The sequence below is a fragment of the Hesperophylax consimilis genome, chromosome 2 (genome assembly GCF_061612785.1).
Source record: "Hesperophylax consimilis isolate HC1 chromosome 2, BYU_Hcon_1.0, whole genome shotgun sequence".
In the NCBI taxonomy this organism is placed as follows: domain Eukaryota; kingdom Metazoa; phylum Arthropoda; class Insecta; order Trichoptera; family Limnephilidae; genus Hesperophylax; species Hesperophylax consimilis.
The window spans coordinates 17,850,517-17,872,387 of NC_142837.1; the positions used below are offsets into that span (position 1 = coordinate 17,850,517).

Consider the following 21,871-nt stretch of genomic DNA (forward strand, 5'->3'; position numbering starts at 1 on the left):
ACGTCTTTTTATAAAACATATTTTCGCAAGAGTTTAGTAAGCATTACACTCAAATCTTCTTATTCTTCATTTAATTTGTTATTAGTAAAATAATAATAAATTAAAATCTAATTTTAAAAGGGATGGTTTTATTTTTTTATCATACATTATACACTTTACAAATATAAGGTAAAAAAAGTCCCGATAAACTGCTTTTTAGCAGTTTGTCTAACTATTTATTTATTTCTAAACTACTTTCTAGTAACATAAGTACATTAATATCTGTCAGCTATATTATACCTTTCTCTGGGTTTTGTAATAATTTCTTAAACACTGAAACACCGTGAAAGAAAGCTGTTGTGCAGTAATTTTTAATACACTTTTTTTGTGATCAGGCCACAAAAAAGCGTCGCGGGCCGCAGGTTCTCAACCCCGTTTTATGTGAAAGCACTGAGAAACAAAAAAGACAGCATAGAGACACAAGTAGGTACCCATAGACAAAAAAACATTACAATGAGCAGTGACTAATTTTAGGTATCATAAAAAAACAATAAAATAAAATTAGTCAAATTATTATAAAATTGGTAATTATAACATTTATGTACAAATTAAAAACTTTTATAAATTTACACAAAATGATCAATGAGTAACCAATATGTCCAAATTACAAAAATAAATCATTATAATATGGGTATTAATGTGAAAATAAATTATATTGTCGCGCGTCGGACCTGGGGGGCCCTGACTTTCCCTCGGCCAGCTCAGAGCGGGGCATGAGACGTCTCTCTCATAGTCAGGGTTCGGGGTCAGCGCGAGGCTCAAGAATCCATATCCCACCGTCTACACAAAACACTCCCATACGACTGCTATTCCCAAATGAAAGAGGTTAGGTTTTTTATGAATTAACATTGTATTTGAGCGGCAAAATGGACATTACATGGGTGAATAACAATAGAATACAGGTTGTTACATCCTAACTGGAATTATCATCAAAGGGTTCCCTAATCTCTCTCTGGGGAATAATTAACAGCTCTCTCTCTCTAGACCGACAGGCAGCGTGGACGAATTTAGGTTATTAGCGGACACATTCAAGGGTAATAGGAAACGTAAGAGACTCACAGCGTGGTGTTGTCGGGGTATCCTGTTGATTGTAGGGCTGAGCGCCGTGTTTCAAACAAACGGTGCCAGCCTGCCGATGTTCAAAGCGCGCCATTCTCGTACATATTGCTTTTCGACCGAGCGGTGCGAATTTGGGAACGCGGGCGCTGAGACGAGCACACGTCCAGCTAGGTCAGAGGTCGGCGCGTAAGAAGGAGGAACGAGGCGCTTGGTCGCCGGGGGTGGGGGGAACTGTAGCGGATCTTTTGCGCGTTATTACTACGTTTGGCCCAGCAACTAATCTGATAATTCCCGCTCTCAGGCTGGCAACTGTAGGATCTTTGCGCCTAAAATCTGTTATATGACAATATACTAAAATCTGATATTGTATATACTAAAATCTCAAAGTTATCGAATTGTAAACCCATTGTATTTGTATGTAAAATTATATTTCTTTATTTATGTATTGCATTTCACTATACATAATTTTTTTACATAAAAATCAACCTCACTAGGACTAAGCCTGTATTGAGATTAAGAATTTACATTTGAGGGCCCGTTCCCACTTCCGTTTTCAAATCGGAGGCGGGTCCCGTTTTAAAATCGGATGCCCTATGGCCCTGTTCACACTTCCGTTTTAAAATCGGATACTACTCTACGAAAAAAAATAACTGTCGATTCAGCCAAAAAAATTTATTTGCTCAGAAGACGATCGTGCGCAATGAAAGACAATGAAGCTCTTGTTGTCATATGGTACTTATTAAAAAGAAGGAAAAAAAGTGAAAAGAAAATTTTGGGTTCACCCAATCATAGCTGAAAGATTTTTTGCAGGAACTTTCCAATTGTTAATTGGTGAGTTGAGAAGTTATGAAATAAAGTTCTTTAATTATTTTAGAATGTCTATCACTTCCTTTAACCATCTACTGGAACAAGTTTCAGAGAGCTTAACATATCAAAATACAAAATTGAGAGAGTGCATTTGTTCTGAAGAAAGGCTATCGATATTTTTAAAGTAAGAAAACAATAACAACTCAAACATTTTTATTATGTGTTTATTAAACTAATACGCTCTTCCATGCATCGTGCAACTCATTTAAACTTTAAAAAGTAAAAAATATATTTTGAAACGAGTTGATAATTTACCAAAATATGTTCTTTATTTTTCTTCTATAATCTCAAAATCCGGCATGAATAAACAGCAAACTTCTCGCCAAGCCGATAATTTTAATGAATTATTTTTATACCCTTCTGTTGTTTTATCCCACAGCACAACTCTTTCTTCGACCAGTGGGATTAAATGTTCGGCACTTATTTCGTTTTAATTTATTTACTTATCAAAATAACCAAATACAACTACGCAGCGTGCCTGCTTCCTTGCGACTGTGAGCGGGCGGGGATGGGTTGGGGTGTGGAGGAAACTCTGCCGGAACGACTAGGCGGCAAGTGTGAACGGGACGCCCTGAGCTGGCGATCCATCCGACAAAAAATGCCGGATCCGTTTTAAAATCGTGTCGCACAAGTGTGAACACCTCCATACATCCACTACAGCCGCTAGGGCATCCATTTTAAAACGGAAGTGGGAACGGGCACTGAAGCAAATACAAGAGTAATAACAAACACAAAGTTATACCACATACTAATATTTCAAAAAGAAAGAAAAAATATTTATTAGATATGTTACCAGATGGGTCTAGAATTATGTAAGAACAATATTGCATACTTCAATAACTAGCAAATTAGCAACAGATTGTGAATGTTTTATTATATATATTTAAACTGTATGTTTTGTTTTTGATATCTCTTGCGTTTGTTCACGTTTTGCTGTTTTTATTTTTTGTTAATACGTTGTACATATAATGATACTTAAACTGTGCATGATGTGAACATTTGTGGACTGTTGACATCTACGCTTTTTGTTAATACGTTCTACATATTATAATGATACTTAAACTGTGCATGATGTGAACATTTGTGGACTGTTGACATCAACGCTTTTGGCAGCGCTTATCTAATGACTTTTCACGTCGATAGTCTGTAAATGTTCCTAAACAATAAATAAAAAGTAATTTGACAGTATATTGTGACAATATTTGAACCGTAACTAATCATTAATCATAATCATTGATTATACTCGTATATCAAAATAATTATTTGATTCCAAGATATGGTTGGCATACATTCAGAATAATTATTATTATTCAAATACGTTAAGTGCTCTTTCTCTAGCATTAAAATGTTTAGAAGTCTTGCCATATAAAAATCGTTACAAATTAATTTATAGACCCCGGATTTGTTTGAAATATCATTATCATTTTTTAAAGTCATCAGTCTAGAAAGCTGGTTGAATAGTATTTGGGATGATTATCACTACTAAATTTGAAGTATTGTTGATTGCAATTTGTTTAATTATTCTGTTATTTTTTTTAAATAAGTGAACATTTAGTGATGCGGTATTATTAAAAATATTTAATTTTGGAAAAAAATATTAATTAATATGGATTGATACTAATCGAAACTTTTTTTTCTTTTTCCTAAATTTCATTAATGAACTCCACAAAAAAAATAAATTCAACTTGGAAATCGGAAAAAAATTGTACCTTTTCTGTGGATTTCTATTGCCAATAATAAATTTGAATTTAACATTTTTCGCAAATACACGAATACAGATATTGTTATACATAAAACATTGAACCATCCATTTGATCCACTAAAAATGCCCTAATGAAACCAATAAAAGTTTATGTATCTGTAAAAAGCATAAACATTGTAGCTCGTCATAATTTACAGTAAAAATACATACATTTGTTATTTACACTCTACCGGTTTCGTCAGAACCCTTACTTCGGGAGATTATTAAAAACTAAAAACTAAAAAAAAAAACAGTTTTTGATATTCTCCTGATGAAGGAAGGGTTCTTCCGAAACCGGTAGAGTGTAAATAAAATTATTGTAAACAAAAAGTTGTTTAAACAAAAATTCAAGATACCGCGTACGTGTTCAGCTAACGAGCATAAAAACGTTTCAATTAAAAAACAACTACAGGAATATCATTTCACAGGTACCTAAGTAAAAGTTTAGGAAAGCATTCCGTCAAACATTTTTTCAATTTAATTGATCGTTTTAGCGTACGATACATGCTTGTTGTTAGTTGATATAAGATAATAAAACCGGCAAAATTTTAAACTTCATCAATTTATCGGCATCCGTCGATAGATTTAGGTTTAACAATTTATGTTTAATTATATCAATGATTATATTTATCATAACACCTTGATATTTATATTCATAGAGATATGACTTAAGATTAATCATATACCTACCGGTTTTTAAGAATGGAATATTAGGAAATCACTATTCCAACTGTTGCTGAAAGTTAAAACAGTTAAGTTGCGTTACGATTTTTTTTGTTTAGTACCGTTCATTTTCACAGATGGATCATGCATCATGTATAGTTTCCAAGCGGTGCACGTAGCAGTAAAAAGGGCGCTGTCAACCACGAACTTTTCTGTGTTCAAAACACTTTAAAGAACGTTTCGTCAGCAGAACATTGAATTTATGGATGATGCAGTGCCCACAACATTTTATGTCGGTATAACTATGTTATTATAATTAGGTTATGAAGTAAAAAAATATATATAAAATACAAATAATGAAAAATAATGTAACACGTTTGGAAAATTGATTATTATTTCCTTGATGATTACTAAAGAGTCCCAGGCATGTCAGAAAAATTAATATACTTAAATGCAGTATTGTTCAAACAAAAATGTGTTTTATTTTAAATAGAATACGTTATTATAAGTTAAAAATGATTTTTGTTTCCCGCAGATGTAAAAAAAAAGTAATAATAACCATGGACCGGTCTGATGTTGCCGCCATCTTGGCAACCATTTTTAGCATTTTTAGGCTACTGCTTGGACGAAATTTTTTATTGGTATGCCTAGCCCAAGGTTCGTAGAAAAAATATTTAACAAGGTTAGCTCATCAAGGGGGTAGAGCGGTGATTGGCTAGAAAATCTTGTCGTAGATAGAATCTCATTTCCCCTGGGAGGTTTCAATTTACTGCAATACAAGTGGCGTCAAGAAACTCAGAATACATTAGCAATGATTTATCTATTTATAATGCTTTGGTAATAGAATATTGTTATATTATACTAAATATTATATAAAAACCAATGTTCGGAATATAAAGGAAAAATCCCAGGAATATTTGCAATTTAACTTAAGCATTGATGACGCAGAATCGAGGTTATTTATTAGACCCTTGTGTACATTGCCTTTGAAGACGTTCAAATTTTCAAATTGAAAGTTCTCAGCTCATTTAAGCAAACTATCATGACTGGGAAAGTGTTGAGAATAATTGTATTTAAACGATTATTTATTGGATAATTTGTATAGCGCCGGTTTTGTGAGATATCACCTCAAGGGAGCTTTTCAGTTGATGCAGGTATTACAAAAAATCTAAATATTACAAAATAAAGTAAAATGAATTATAGGAACAGGTGACACGAAGATAGAAGATGGAGACTCTGCAGCAAGAATCCTAGGTGGTGAAGAAACTGTACCAGCTGCTGCAGCGAAAGAGTCCACCGCGTCCACCAACAGTGCCAGCACGAGGTTCGTCATCCGTCCAGGTATGTGTCTGCTTTAATAAAGCGCTGACACACTATCCTCTCACAGATACCAGACCCTGGCAGCACTGCTGTGACGTTCGGCAAGTCCATCATTCATCTCCATGTAATCCTGTTCCTGGTGATTGTTGAAGTGGTGCATTCATTAAAGCGACGGTCAGGAAAATAAATTACCCTGGGCTTAGCAAAAAACTTACCAGGGCTTTTAGAGTTTCCGCGAATTCTGTTGAAAACATCTGGGGTGCATTTGCCGATCGACGTTCGATTCCGAATATTCACTTTTAAAACACTGCACTCAAATCACATATTATAAAGTTCTAATAACTGGTTATTAAGTTTATTTTTATTTAAGTTAAAATGTTGATTGATTGATTTTAAAAATAATTTCAAAGGGATGTTGCCTCATTTCTTTTGAAAATACTAAAAAAAACACAAAGCGGTTGCAGGACGCGTTAGGACGCGTCCTGCTGCCACCAAGGGCGCTATACAACTATGTCGCACATGGTGGTAGATACTCTCATCACCATTCGCAATCGAAGCGTTGCTTGAAATGGCTTTGGCCGTGTTTGGTGACAATGTAAATAGTCAGGTATTTCCCCACCTTCCCTTTCCCAACTCCTTCCCCTCCCCATACCGAAAAGCCACAACATTACGGCTAAATAGAATAATAAAATTCATTTATAATACAACATAATTATACCGAAAAAGTGCAAATTTCAGCATGGAATTCTAACTAGTATTTTTTTAACATCAACTCCACACCAGAGGCCCCGAGAAAAATAAATTCCTCTAGGCCTGTCTCATCTTTGGGGATGCTGTTTGGGGGTCTTTTTGAGAAGATGAGGTTGTGAAAATGGATCTTATAGATACATATGTTGCAGGAGGTAGGATACACGAAAGTTTTTCGAGTCGTAAAATCGACCCGTTCTCTGAGATAAATAATCAAGAAAAGTCAACCAAAAGGTCAACCAAACCACTAATGTCAACTAAAGTCAAAAGTTTTATTTTTGTTTTTTAAATATTTTGGGACTCCAGACCAGAGGTGGCTTCCAAATTCAACAGTGGTCAAAAGTGTGTAATGGTGATGCATTCAAAGTATGTAGTGGTGTGTGCAAACCAACATAAGTGCGTGGATAGATATAATACCAAAATTTTTATTTAATAGCTGACGTGTACCCGGCGTTGCCCAGGTTATGAGTGGTTTAGGTTTAGAGTAATGTTTTGAGTTTGTGAACTTGAAAACTTGGTGTATTTAAGGTGGAAATACATATGGTAAAGAATTATTAATATTAAGTACTCGTTTCACTTGATCGCGCTATGTTTTCCTCGGGCGTCCCCGACTTACTATCACTACTGTACACCATTTCCTTACTGTTAAAAGAATACATTATATCGGATTTAGTTCGACCTCGTATATCATTTTAGTGCAGTCATTATCATTTTAATGCGTTAGTCTTCTTCATTCACTACTGATTACCACATTTTTACTGTTAAAAAATAACATTTTATCGACTATAATTTGACTCGTATGTACAAACGTAAGTGCGAGATGCATACATTTACCAAAACATAAAATTATATACCTAGTGAAAAGTGAAGGAGATCGTTCCTCTCGGACTCCTTCTGGTCTTCGATCTACGTCACGAGTTTGCGAACTCCCGATGCGTTTTTCCTCCGAAAAATACCTGTACGAGCCAACCTTGTTAAATACATTTTCTACAAACCTCGTGCTTAGTCCCTCTCTTAGGTATTTTATTCATTGGTTTGTCCAAAGAAACGTACTCAATGAGAATTCTTTTTTCCAACTTTCTTCAAGCAGGTAAATACCACAAAATTGAAAAAATAATCTTTAGCTAGCCATAATGGCCATCATCTTCAAACGGGAACGGAACGTTCAACTAAACGACTGCGCTCAGTCAATAAAAAAAAAATATATTTTTTTTATATAAAAAATCAGTAGCTTTTCTTTTGTTTTAGGCACCCTTAAAAATATCTTAAACATCGAGTCAGTAATCACTGCATACTATAGATACGTATACTCAATGATAAAATACGGAATAGTTTTTTGGGGAAACTCAGTAAACGCCAAAGATGCTTTTATCAGCCTACGAAAAATTATAAACTCTGATCACCGGGATTCATGTAGACCAATTTTTAAAAATCTCAAACTTCTGACAGTGACGGACATTTATATATAATGGAGTTATGCCTGTTAGTTCGATCAGCTCCAGAAAAGTTCCCTAACGGTCTGCAGCGCAGTTCAGTGTGTAACTTTTCTGTTCAGGGTCTCGCAGCTTTCGGTTTATGACGATTTTAATAGCGATTTTGTCGATTGCTTGCCGACCTGTGGGACGATGGGCTTATTTTTTTATTAGAATAAATAAAAACAACGTCTCCGGCACTGGCGGGCTATATATGAACACCATCATATGGAGCATTATGGAACACGGTAGAAATCAGATCTCATAAAATAGCTTTTATGAACATCTAATTTAACCTAAATCGACGAAATGTCACATTTGCACAATTACAATATTTCTTTTGGGATATAGGTTTATTTCTTGTTTTGATGTCAAATTAGTCATTAAAGTATCTGTTTGTTATTATTTTGTAAATGTCACCGCTGACACTTCAGTTAATAGGATAATGTTTAGTTGTCAAATACGGGTGTGACATCAAAATACGGAGAGCCTAATTGTCAAAAAATCATTTAATCCTATTTTATTCTGCTCTAATTTTAACTTCTCAGTGTGTGGTAAACATTGAACATCTGGTTTTCTTTGTGAATCAGCGATGGGCCATAATAATTGTGCAAATTGATATATTGTTCCTAATCTGTGAACCGTGTTAATGTAAACATGAATGATAGAAAGTTAGTTCACAATTTTAAAAGCTATCTAGGCCTAGAAGATTCGCCTTTCAAGGTAATTATCTAATTAGGATAAATTAGCGCCCCTGAGGTGATAACTCACAAAAGCGGCGCTATAAAAATTGTCCAATATTATTATTATTATTATATATGTTCTATAAGTCTAAATCAATAAATATAATCTTCTTCACGTGAAATACATATTTTCTATGTCAATTTTATGATAATAGCTGTCAATGAAACTACATAACAACTAAGATTATTATTAAAATAATTATATATAATTTTTCCGTTATATTTTTACAGATTAATGATGGCAAAGATGTTCCTATTGAGGAGTTGAAGCCAAAGTTACTTGCAGGTATGAAATTTTCATTTGATAATAATATCTACCATCGGAACAATAACTTTTTGTAGAAATATTAACCCACAAATGGAAGGAGAATTTGCTTGGAGTAAGAAAGGAGTGTATGGATGAGAATGAAGCAAGATAGATTTCTGTGAGTTCTGCTCCCGGTGGTTATTATTTTTTCAAATGTGAAATAGTGGTTATTTGCATTTTTTAAATATTATGGTACCTACCAACCTGAAGAAAGTTTGAAAAAAGAATTGTCATTCAGATTGTGATATTTCTTTGGACAAATTGTATGATTCCTTATTAGAAATAAAAAGTTTTGTGAAATATTTACAACCAGCTGTACCCTGCCACGCGTTGCTGTTGCTCAGTCTGTCTGTGCACATAGAGAAACAATAGTGCGTGTTGCTTTTACGTTCAACAGATAACGTGCGCTGTTTTTCAAAAAAATGGTTTTACCTGTCACAGGTAATATCTATGTAATATAGGTACATAAAAATACACGCGTAATGCAACGTTATGTCAGAATTTCTTTCAGAAACAATCATTGAAGAATTTTCGGATATTTAAGATTTTGAACAAACCAATATATACATTTTTGGGTGAAATGCAGATCACGCCAAACTCTGGGAATTGAATAAAAATGCACTTTCTAGATGAGAAAAGTGTGTAGAAATTCATTAAAAAAAGAATTAAGGCGCGGAAGAATAAATTGAGGGAGATACAGCCGATCAAAGTTTAATAAATTGCACTTCGCGATCTGATATTATTACCACATTATGACAGTCCGCCGCCATATTTTGTCACGAAAATCAAATTAGAAACTTTTAATACTTTTGAAATTTCAGCAGTGCCATCCAAAAAATAAAAAGTGTTGCCATATAATAATATCAATGCATGGAAAATTCTGAAAATTAAATATCATTTGCCAGATTGGTAGTTTATTATTTAAAATCTTGTAAATACTTAATTTATGTATATATATAACCTAACCTAACTGTGATTTTCTATAACAAAAAAATGACCCTTTAATAACGCCCACTCGCGTCCCCTTAAGAGTTTTATCCCAGTTTTCAAGTAGTTTGTGGGCTACGCTAGGTTTGTATAGACGGTTTGTGATTTAATACTAATACCTTTTTTCCATTGTAATTCCAAGTGCAATTTATTAAACTTTGATCGGCTGTATCTCCCTCAATTTATTCTTCCGCGCCTTAATTCTTTTTTTAATGAATTTCTACACACTTTTCTCATCTAGAAAGTGCATTTTTATTCAATTCCCAGAGTTTGGCGTGATCTGCATTCCTCCCACATTTTTATTTATATAGATGTGTATAATAAGGAACTACAGTGAAAAATAAATTATTAAAAAAATATACTCATCAGATCAGTAATTCCCAAATGGTCTATATGGTGGTCGATTTCCACCTGCAGCAGGTCCATGTCAATGAAAAATAATGGGGGTGTATGAGATACAAATGGGGGTCCACGAGAGTGGAACATGCACATTTGATACCAGTAGCAACACGTTGCGCTCATACGCTCAATGCAACGTTTGGCCAAACTTGTATGACTTGTTTTCTTTGTTCATAAATCCATCACTAGTGTCTACCCAAAATATTTAAAATCGGTACTACGAGACAAAAAAGGGGACCTCTGATAAAGATCAACCAACGCTGATTCTGAGTATGAAGTTTTATTATATATAGAATTTATAATTTTAAAACATATAAAAAACCATCCCCTTAAAACACACTGTTTGGTTGGTACGACTGAAATGCTGATTCATCACAACCAGTCTACTTGAATAATTTATCTATGATCTTTAAAAGTTACAAGGTTGCCAATTCGTGGAGAATTGCCCTAACTTATTAAAATTGCAGGGAATTTCTAAGAGGATTGGGTTTTTAGAGGGGAGAACCTTTTTGGGGAAAATATGGGGATTCTGGGCATTTCTCGATTATCCATTATAAAAAAATAATATTTACAATGATTGTGAGAATGCACTATATTTCGTTTTCGTTTGCAGTAAATTTTCAAAAGAGTCTGTTTCAATAGAATTTTGTTACATTTTGGAGGTAAAGGAACTTGTGGGGAATTTGAAAATCTCTTCATCTCTCGTGGGTATTTTAGAACATATGCATTGGCAACTCTGGTCCACACCCACGTTGGGTTATAAACACCGGTAAATTGTTTATCAATTGCGGTCATGGATTCATTCTTGCATTTTGATTCTATATTATATTAGTGACATTAGTAACCTTCTTATTAAAAGCATCGTTCTTTGATGTTAAGGCGTCTTAACCAGCGGACGAGAATTCAAATTTCGTTAAAAGGCGGTCTCGCTATCGGACGTTTTTTTAGAACGAGACAGAAATACCGAATTCATTCCACTGCGACCCGTACAGCCGCGCGGCTGACGAAAACTACAGCATGGTTCCGATGAAATAACAATGATTGTTGTTGAATTCTCGGTTATAGCTTTCTTCATATTAAGTAGTTACATACATATTTGTAAATTATACATCGGAGTGCGTAAACATAAATAAATATAAATGCAGTACGTTGACATGGTAGATATAAAATATGTAGGTATATACATTTAAAAAAAGTTTCAAATAATTACATAGATTTTCCAAAGTTGAGTAAAAATCTTTTGTTTTACATATTTATTCGTTTGTCCGAAAAGTATTACCGGTAAGTTTTATTTCTAAAGCGTCAGCTACACTACTCGCTTCGACGAAGTCCTCGACGAAGTTAGCCGAAGTTCGAAGTGCGTGCCCACACTCGTGCAACTTCGCGAGTAATCCAGTCCTTTGACTCGGGCGCATTTACCGACAACAATCGGAAGTCGGGCGAAGCGAAGCGAAGTTGCCCGAAGCGAAGTGAAGTTCGTGCCCACACTCTCGTATTCGGTAAACTTCGATCAACTTCGCGAGTAGTGTAGCTGGGCTTTATTACTTGTCTTTAAAGTATTACCGCAGTAGTAGTAGTAGCAGTAGCAGTAGCAGTAGCAGTAGCAGTAGCAGTAGCAGTAGCAGTAGCAGTAGCAGTAGCAGTAGCAGTAGCAGTAGCAGTAGCAGTAGTAGTAGTAGTAGTAATTTTATTTGACTTATCAAATTCACCTTTGAAAATGCTGCGCATCGTCCAACGGTAACACTTTATTATGATATGAAAATAATATTATTTATCAAAATTTAACATCTTACTTTACTAGATAAAATAACGATCTTTCGAAATCAATTTGCGTTTTTTTTTCTAGAAAAGTGTCCATACGTCTAAAACTGGCCTCAAAAATGCCAAATTTCAGGTCAAGTCTACCTATTTCGCCAAAAGCAGGTGATCTCAAGAAAAAAAATCGTAAAACTCCTGTACAAATAAAAGTGCCAGTTGAAAAGAAAACTTAGGCTTTTTGAGACTGGTCATCGGTGACATCACGGGTCTCATGGGTCCATAGATTCAATGCGTTTTCGGGAGACAAAACCACTTTAGTAAAAATACACAAATTAAAAAAAACACATTTTTTTATGAATGAATTTTATTTACTGAACCATTATCCTTCATAAAAGCCATTACAGGACCAAAATAGGACTGAAAGTTGATATGGTGCATAGTGTGACCCAAGAAATAAAAGCCACTACGGGACCATAATGGGACTGAAAGTTGATATTATGGTGTATAGTGTGGGCCAAGAAATAAAAGCCATTACGAGACCAAAATGGGACTGAAAATGGTGTATAGTGTGGGCCAAGAAATAAAAGCCACGGGACCAAAATGGAGCTGAAATTTGATACTATGGTGCAAAATGGGACTGAAAGTTGATATTATGGTGCATCATAGTGTGGGCCATGAAATAAAATAAATTCATATAAAGATATTCATTTTTTTCATTGTAATTAATTAATGAAGCCTTATAAATGAAAAGAAATAAAATAAAAGCATAACAATATTAAAAAAAACAGTAGGAATATATTTTGACCATAGTACATTCGTGAGTGGTTTTTTCTGCAGGGAAAGTTTGCCTGATTTATCTCGGGTGTGGGAATTTTCGCAAAGAAAAATATTTAGGTATTTAAGGTCATTATTCATAAAAAAAAATTAAAAAATGGAATGCAGTTCCTCATTAAGTATTGAGGTATTTGTAGGTTTTTATTTACAAATCTTAGGGCCCGTTCCCACTTCCGTTTTCAAATCGGAGGCGGGTCCCGTTTTAAAAACGGATGCCCTAGTGGCTGTAGTGGATGTATGGAGCTGTTCACACTTGTCCGACACGATTTGAAAACGGATCCGACATTTTTTGTCGGATGGCTCGCCTACGCAGCGCGTCCGTTTTCAAATCGTGTCGGAACACGCTCGCTCATAGTGTTGTATGGAGCTGTTCACACTTGTCGTCCAGTCGTTCCGGCAGAGTCCCCGCCACACCCCGACCCCTCCCCGCCCGCTCCCTGTCGCAAGGAAGCAGGCACGCTGCGTGCTTGTATTTGGTTATTTTGTTAAGTAAATAAATCAAAACTACAATAATGGATAAGGAAATAAATCCCGAAAATTTAATACCACTGGTCGAAGAAAGAGTATGGTAATTTTTTATCTTTAAATAAATAAAAACAAAACACTTGGTGTACACAACTTTTATACATCAAAATTTTTATTTTTATTTTTTTATGTTTACTTTTTTTAAATTTTAAAGCTTTAATAAGATGCATTGGAGAGCGTATTAATAAAAATTAATAATAAAAAATATTTGATTGTTTATTGTTTTCTTACTTTAAAATATCGATAGCCTTTCTTCAGGACAAATGCACTTTCTCAATTTTGTATTTTGATATGTTAAGCTCTCTGAAACTCATTCCAGTAGATGATTAAAGGAAGTGATAGACATTCTCTTAAGCCATTAAGCGCCCTTGAGGTGATTTTTCATGGTGAAAACGGCGCTATATAAATAATCCAATCATTATTATTCTAAAATAATTAAAGAACTTTAGTTCATCACTTCTCAACTCACCAATTAACACTTGGAAAATTCCTACAGAAAATCATTCGGCTATGATTGGGTGTACTCAAAATTTTCTTTTCACTTTTTTCCTTCTTTTTAATAAGTACAACATGACAACAAGAGCTTCATCGTCGTCCATTGTGCACCATTACTGAAGAATGAGCAAATAACGTGTTTTTGTTGAATCGACAATTATTTTTTTTCGTAGAGTATGGTCCGTTTTTAAAACGGATCCGTTTTTAAAACGGAAGTGTGAACAGGGCCATTGGCCATCCGTTTTTAAAACGGGACCCGCCTCCGATTTGAAAACGGAAGTGGGAACGGGCCCTTATGATTTCAGAAATTTTGGTTTTTGTTTTATTAAAAAAGATAAAATTAAACATATTTCTTTAGATGCGGTGACCACTGTTCACAGTAGAACATGTATAACATAATGTAGAACAACAAAGAGCTCTAAATAACTCTACTGCGACAGTTTAGCAGACTTTAAACCAGGAAAAGGTGTTTTCTGGTTTAAGTCTGAGACTTAAGTTTGTTGTGGCATCCGTATTGATTATACTTTCAAAGGCAAACGTTATTCAAAGCACTAGATTTTCAACTTTTGACATTCTAGTTAAACATTGAACTGTAAGATAATACTTATTATGTTACAGTTATTATATGTTATAGTTATACATAGTTACATTATGTTACATTATATGTTTTTTGTTTTTCTTCTAGGAGAGTTGGTAATTGGAGCAGCGCATAATGTGCTGATGTTCGCACCTGTCAGCGAGCAACAGAAAGGAAGATTCGGCTCCTTGTTTGTTACCAACTACAAGTTATCATTTGTCACATCTGATGATCAGGTAACTCTTCGTTATTTTGTGCATGTAATCTCTTAATTTTTACCGTGTAACTCTTCATTTTTTTGGTGTCTTACTTTGTGATCATTTTAATATGCCTGCAGTTAAAAAATATTGGTTTTTACATTGGTTTGAAGATAACTCTTTAAATGCCGATTCTTGGCCCATTTTAGCGTTTGATCATTTTCTGATCAGTTAACAAGCATAAGGCCATTCGTACATGGAGATACAAACTCGTGCTCGTGAGTATCAACCATACTATTTGGCTAGTACTCTTACACAATGCGACGCGTCGAAAACGGGTTTGACTTCAGTTACATGCTACTGACTGTGCTAGTAGCACGCTACGCTAGTTGCATGCTACTACTGTCTACTACTCGTTTGACAGAAATGGTGTCCGAACATGATTTGAATGTTAAATTTGTTGTGGAGGTGTGAAAATATGTTTCCGTTTTGTTGACTTCTCCCACTTTTCTCGCCCCCTTCCCCAACCCCCCAAATCACTCCTCCCACCTAATAAAATCAAATCTTTCTGTACTTGTATAATTTTTAAGTTTCTTTTAAGATTCCTAGTTAATGACACGGTTGTGTGTGATGCAATTTAACAATGTTCCAGGAACTTTTTACGCAAAAAAAGGTAGATGCGATATATATTAACATATTTTACAATAAGTGTGTGCATTAATGGACACATACAAAGATCACGTCTGTCTCGACACAGGTTTATCCTAGTGAGACAGACATCGAAAAAAAAAACCTGTAAAAAAACTTTAACCATCGATAAAACTAAAAACACAACTACAAAAAATCATCTCAGAACCTCATATCATACAAAAACGGTATGGCAACCTTTCCCGCTTATTCACAAAGTACGCCATGTAACAGAAATAGATGTTTAATTATTACGTGTCATGAAGTACATTGGACGTTAGATTCCGTTTGACCAATCAAGAGAGCATTTGTAGAGTATAGCTTTTAAATCACTTTCCAAGAATGATTTATTATTTCTGAGAGTAAAAATGTAGAATTATATATGTATATTCAGAATTGGTGTTTTTTGGTCGACATGAACATATTTTTTAAAAGTATAAATATATTTTTTGCTCAAATTCCTTATTAATATTTATTTCGTTGTGAACCCGAAATATTCTTTTAGATAGTTGTTTATGTTTATAATAAAGATAGAGAAAAAAATTATTTTCTGTGTCGCTAGAGTCAATTGACATTGTATTAACTCTACGAAAAAAAAAAAGAAAAAGTTCAATTCAGGTAGTGCCGTGTACAGAAACCAGCTTTAAAGAGTAGGTGATTTGTGGTTGCATCACAATCACGTAGCATGTAAGTATTTCTGTATACGAATGGCCTAACAGTCATAGGTTGCTATACAAACCGGCTAGTAGTGTAAGGAGTGTGGCAAATCCATCGCTCGGAGAGTGGAAACATGACCTGCAATAGCCATCTCAAGCTATGGTGTGAGCTACCATGCTCAGGCTGAATGACTTGGAGTGGACTCTTCCATCGTGGGGCCTTCAGGGAAACAAGGGGGAGTGAAGAGGAGAGCTGAGGCCCTCTTCCCTCATGGGGCGTTCAGGGAACCAAAGGGACTTGTCCCTCTTGGGGCCTTCGGGGAACTAAGGGGGAGTGGAGAGGAGGACTGAAGCAACCTCCGTGGACTCTTCCTTCGTGGGACCTTCAGGAAACCAATGGCGAGTAGACCCATCCGTCGTGGGGCTATCAGGGAACCTAGGGAAAATGGAGAGGAGAGCTGAGGCTACCTCTGTGAACTTTTTCCTCGTGGGGCCTTGAGGGAAACAAGGGGGAGTGGAGAGGAGAGCTGAGGCCACCTCTGTGGACTCTTCCCTCCTAAGGCCTTCAGGGAACTAAGGCAGAGTGAAAAGGAGGGCTGAGGCTACCTCCGTGGACTCTTTGCTCTGGGGGCCCTCAGGGAACCCAAAAAAAGAGTAACTTCTTATGGGAAAACCTTTACCGCTACAGGACTCTCCAAACAAACTCAAAGCAATGTGGTAAAATGGGACATAGTACAATGGGCCCATGGCCCGAGTGTTCACGGGAACTATGCGAATACGGTCTCGCTTTAATAAAAAAAAATATATATAATATATATACTGTCAAATTCAAATTGGCTCTGAAGGGTGATTCTGTATCTTTTGCGTTAAGTTTTGTGTTGAGTAAACATTAGGGGGACTTAAAACGAAAGGGCAAAATTAATGTGTTACGTCAGGTTAGCTGTCGAAATCCGGAAGGCTTCTGACATGTGTTCGACTGTCAAATTTCTGTGATTTTCTTTGGACGTGTATGTTGTGTTTTGACGTTTGATTTTGCTTCATTACAATTCATTACTTAAAAATACTAAAGTATATGTGATTATTAATTCATTTAATGTATGTTTTGTGTTGTACAGTATCGTTAAAACATAACTGTGAGATTTTTTGACTATGGTAATAAGTATCATTTAAATGAGAATTTACGAGATATTTTGCTGTGTGAAAAAACTTGGTTTCAACTTAATTACAAGCAAATTAATTAGAAACAACTACTTATCTCGGGGGAAATGGTAAAAAATGCATTTAAGTTCAATTTTTTTCTAAATCAAAGTTAAGTTTAGGAAATACGCAACATATCAGGCGAAATATATAAAGGGTTGCCGTATTATCAACATATAACTGTTTAATAATGTAAGCCTAGTAGGCGTTCACAAATTACTATCCTTTTGTGGTATTATTTTGATGTTTGAACACATTGACATACGATTTGCAAATTTTACCGCGACTAACGACTCTTACGTGGCAAATGTGCCGTCATCTCTGACGTTAGCTTAACGAGTATGAGAGTTAATGCCTTAACACAAACGGAGTTAGCTCGTTTGCGTAATACGGAAAATCACGTTTAAGAAAACTGTCAAAACGTGTTGTATACGGAATCACTCATCACTGTATCAAAAGATACAGAATCACTCTTCTGGTCGTGAATTTGATAGTCATCAAATGTGATTAAGTTTAAAATCGTTACCATATAAAACAGAACAGATTCATGATAAAAGATTAGGTTAGGTTAGGTGTATTGTTTGTTATTATTTTTCCTCAATTTTTCACTGTTCTGTTATTTATTTATTCGAGACACAAACAGGATATTTATAAAAACATTAATAATGGATTACAAAATAAAGAAAATACAATTATAAATATCCCTAGACTAATGTGTCTGCAGCAATCACATTTGCACATTCACATAAGCAAACATGTAAAACAATGACAGTATTTATATACAAAACTTAAAACTTAATTACAAAGATTGAATTTTATTGTTGGTCATGGAACCGTTTGAAACACACAGCCACACAGTTTATAGCTTGTTAGTATTATTATGTTTTTATGGTAATATTCCAGGTGTTGGGCGGATGCCGCCAGCAGAGCCGAGTGTTGGGCCCCCACGACGTGCCTCTCAGCCTAGTGGGGGCTGTGGTGGAGCTGAGCAGCGGGGACGAGGGGGCCCGCAGCCGCAAGAGGGCTCTGCGTCCCAATCAGCCCCTACCAAGGAGGGTGGCCGGCCTGCAGGTGCTCTGCAAGGTAAAATGTTTATAATTAACTAACTAACCATCATGCCGTTTCAATAGACAATCTTCACCCCATGAACCCCTGCTAAGTCACCAAAAGTAGCGAACCACTTGGGGTGACCTATGGCAGAGGTGTTGGTTTTCCAATAAATGGTTCCCGGGGTGGCGGTACCCACACCCGCCTCCCAAATGGAAAGTGATTCAAAATAAACAAAATTAAATTCTCATTAATGGTCACTTCTTCCGATGGATTGTCGTAATTTACAATCTTCTCAATCTTTCGCTGGCTACCGAAAAAGGAACTAACGAAAACAAATTACATAACTTTTTTGTATCCACCAAATCGTCAGTAGCGATGCTTCTAACAGAACAGATAAGTTATTAAATAAATTTGCAAATACCTGCAACTGTGATCTTGGTACCAGGGTGTAATACCCGCTTGTGAGGATTATATTTTGTCTGAAAAGTAAGAAACAAGTTTTATGAAAGTGGGTTTTTGGTTTGGGAGCTCCGCACAATGTTCTGTTACAAAATGTGTAAAGTAGCCCCTTTTATTTTCTGCATGCTTTTCTAATGTATATTATGCATTAGAAAAGCGCATGCTTAAAAGAAAATAAATTTTAGATCGAAATTTGGCAGATTCATAGATCAAAGAAACAAGGAGATGGACCATGAACTCTTAGGCTAGCATTACACTTGTAAGTTTTTTCGTAAATTTACGACTTCTAGCCAATGGGCGCATTGGCTTTTCAAAATGCAAGATGCCCATTGGCTAGAAGTCGTAAATTTACGAAAAAACTTACAAGTGTAATGCTAGCCTTACGAAACAGCTCCCATAATTGCAAAAATCTTTCACCCATACTACTGCATCTACGCTCAGCAGTGCCCCTGCCCATACAACAAACACATAAAGTATCATTGTCTCCGTCGCTTTGATACTTTGTGCAGTTTGGTCGTAGCTCGACTACACTCGGCATGCTTCTATGCCATATCTCCCTTTTTTTCTATTGTCTATGGGCGAATGTCTTACCAATTTGACATTTTGCAGTATTTCTCCTGATTACCAGAAGGTTACATAATTTTATGATCGTTTTTTATTTTGTTTTCTAGAACATGCGTGTCCTCTCCTTTGGCTTCAAGTTCTCGGTGGCGAATCAGGGCCGCAATATCGCGGCCTCGCTGCTCCACCATGCCTTTCCGCGGCGCCACGACCTGCTATTTGCATACGAGTACCGCGAGCCGTACCACGCTGCGTCCCAACTGGCCGACATGAACATGTTTCTGAGGGCGTCCGACTGGAAACGGGAGATGGATAGGACCAACTGCCAGAAGTAATCTTTTTTTATTTCGAGTGTTTTTTAGTCAAAGGTGTTATTGCAGTTCCATGACAAAACAGAACACTGTTGAACAGTGAAATATTTAAAAAAAAAGTGCAATCCCTACACATCTGTAGGGATATCACATGAGTACAAAAGAGGTTTATGCGTTACTTATATATGAGAGGATATACATACTATCCATTACTATATCCATCCTTGTTCTTAACAGGAATGCTTGATTTCAACACCTTAGAACAGGAGTGATGAACCTGCAGCACACGAGGTATTTTTTTCGGTGCGGCCTAACTACAAAAAAGAACTCTAGAATGTTTTTCTTTGACGGTGTTCCAGATACATTATAAAGATATTATTACAAAACCCAGAGAAAGGTATAACATAGCTGACAGGCATTAAAGAAGGAAACATGAGTGTCGGCAGTCGGCTCAGAGCCCCGACATTGAGGCCCAAAAGTAAATTCCTTAAGGCTTACTGTGTCATCTTCAGGGATGAGGTGAAAATGGTACACATTGAGGACATAAGACTCGTAGGAAAATAATGTATTTAATTTTCCATAGGGCGCCAACATCGGAGGGGTTCCGATAAGTTTACAAAATGATACACGTTGAGGGTTTCTCATCTTGTGTTAGTAGAAAATGTGATTTGAAGTCGCAACACCTGGATGGGAAACCGATGCATTTGTCCACTCGGCTACTAGCTGAGTTAAGCTGATATGTTTTAAAGTTGTCCGTTTTAAAAAATACTAAAATATTTCCGTTTAAGAAAATACGAAAAATTTTCATCTAAATATTGTTGGGATACAGACTCTCCGAAATATAACAAATAAAAACCGAAAGCATTTATTGGTTTGCTCTTTGACCCAGAAAATTTTTCACCTGCAGCGCTTTTTCCGTGTAATGTAACAATTCATACTCCACTCCCTCCACCCACACCACATAGCTACCCCCGGGGAAAAATACCATGGAAAAATTTCATCTGCGGTGCTTTTCCTATATTTGTGGGAGTAACTAATTTTTAATTTCCTTCGCTTTCGTCCCTTGTTGAGGATGTCATAGTTCCACAGCCCTCCGAGATTATTGAAGAATTGGGACTAATGTGCAGTATTCGCAATTCTTTTCAAAGTCTTTTTTATATCTAGGAATTTAGATAACCTACACAAATTAAAAAAAAACATGCATTTAATTTTTATTTGACCATTACAAATACAAAAGAATATTTTGGGCTCCTTCATTTCATAAAACGGTCCTGTACATAATCCCGAGCAATGCTGGGAACACATGTATGTAAATATTTCTAGTTTATTAAGCTTGCTATGAAATAGAATATATAATGTATAACACGCTAGGCATATTTATTTAATTATTGAAGACAATATTAGCGATTTCTGAAACGAAAATCTGAAACGGAAAAATCAGAAAAGGATACGGTCACATCTAGGACTCGAACCAAGGACCCTTGCCTTGCCGGGGCACTGCTCTACCACTGAGCTAATGGGACCCTATCCCCTTCGGTCACATTTAACTGTATCATACTTCGAATAAGAACTACCAACATTGTACGAGACAATATACCGTCCGTACAATAATTGTAGATACGAAGGTAGCTGGGTACACTTTTCAGCGTTTTCAGTCTTGGTAGATGTTGTAGAGGCTTGTAGTGGAGTTTAAAGCCACCATCAGAGAGGAATTTATTTCCAGATCTGAGCTGACGAAAAGAATTTATTACTGGCAAAAAACTGAATTTACTACTGAATAAAAACACTTGAAAATAATTCTTGAGACTTTGGAGATGGTTTTTCAGGAGAGAGGATTCCCTTTCAGAGGTAGTTGTTGAACTGACTTTGTATGGAATTCGGTTCTCTATTTATAGAACGTTTTCAAATCGAACCCTCTCGGAGGCGTTCTATCCTCTTTCGTGAGGAGTAAAGTGGTTAGGTATTTTTCCTCTCTGCAATTATCTTGTTGAGAGGAAAGTTATATTTTAATATGATACCTTTAACCAAGTCAGTTCAGTCTACCAAAACCATCTCCCCCAGTCTCGTTTATTTATTGTTTAATAAATTATACAAATTTTCATACTGGGTTTGAAGTTAAATATCTTTGGTTTGAACATTTCCCAAAGAGTAACAAACATATTTAGGTATGATTTTTTATGTCATTATATTAGCATATAATTATTTCTTCGTGTTGATATT

General features: G+C 35.7%; 1 protein-coding gene across 2 annotated transcripts in view; it reads left to right on the plus strand.

The window, feature by feature from the left end:
* Positions 1–8,176: 8,176 nt before the first annotated feature.
* Positions 8,177–21,871, plus strand: part of LOC149425764 (myotubularin-related protein 10-B) — a 40,378-nt gene continuing 26,683 nt past the window's right edge. The window contains exons 1-6 of one of the 2 annotated variants that reach the window (XM_089641649.1): positions 8,177–8,259; positions 8,601–8,631; positions 8,883–8,937; positions 14,642–14,769; positions 18,174–18,353; positions 19,451–19,671. In XM_089641649.1, coding sequence (XP_089497775.1) covers positions 14,677–14,769; positions 18,174–18,353; positions 19,451–19,671 — 494 coding nt within the window. In that variant the 5' untranslated portion in view covers positions 8,177–8,259; positions 8,601–8,631; positions 8,883–8,937; positions 14,642–14,676. Of the gene's footprint in view, positions 8,260–8,456; positions 8,632–8,882; positions 8,938–14,641; positions 14,770–18,173; positions 18,354–19,450; positions 19,672–21,871 lie in introns of both variants that reach the window. The other variant, XM_089641645.1, reaches the window with a different exon arrangement.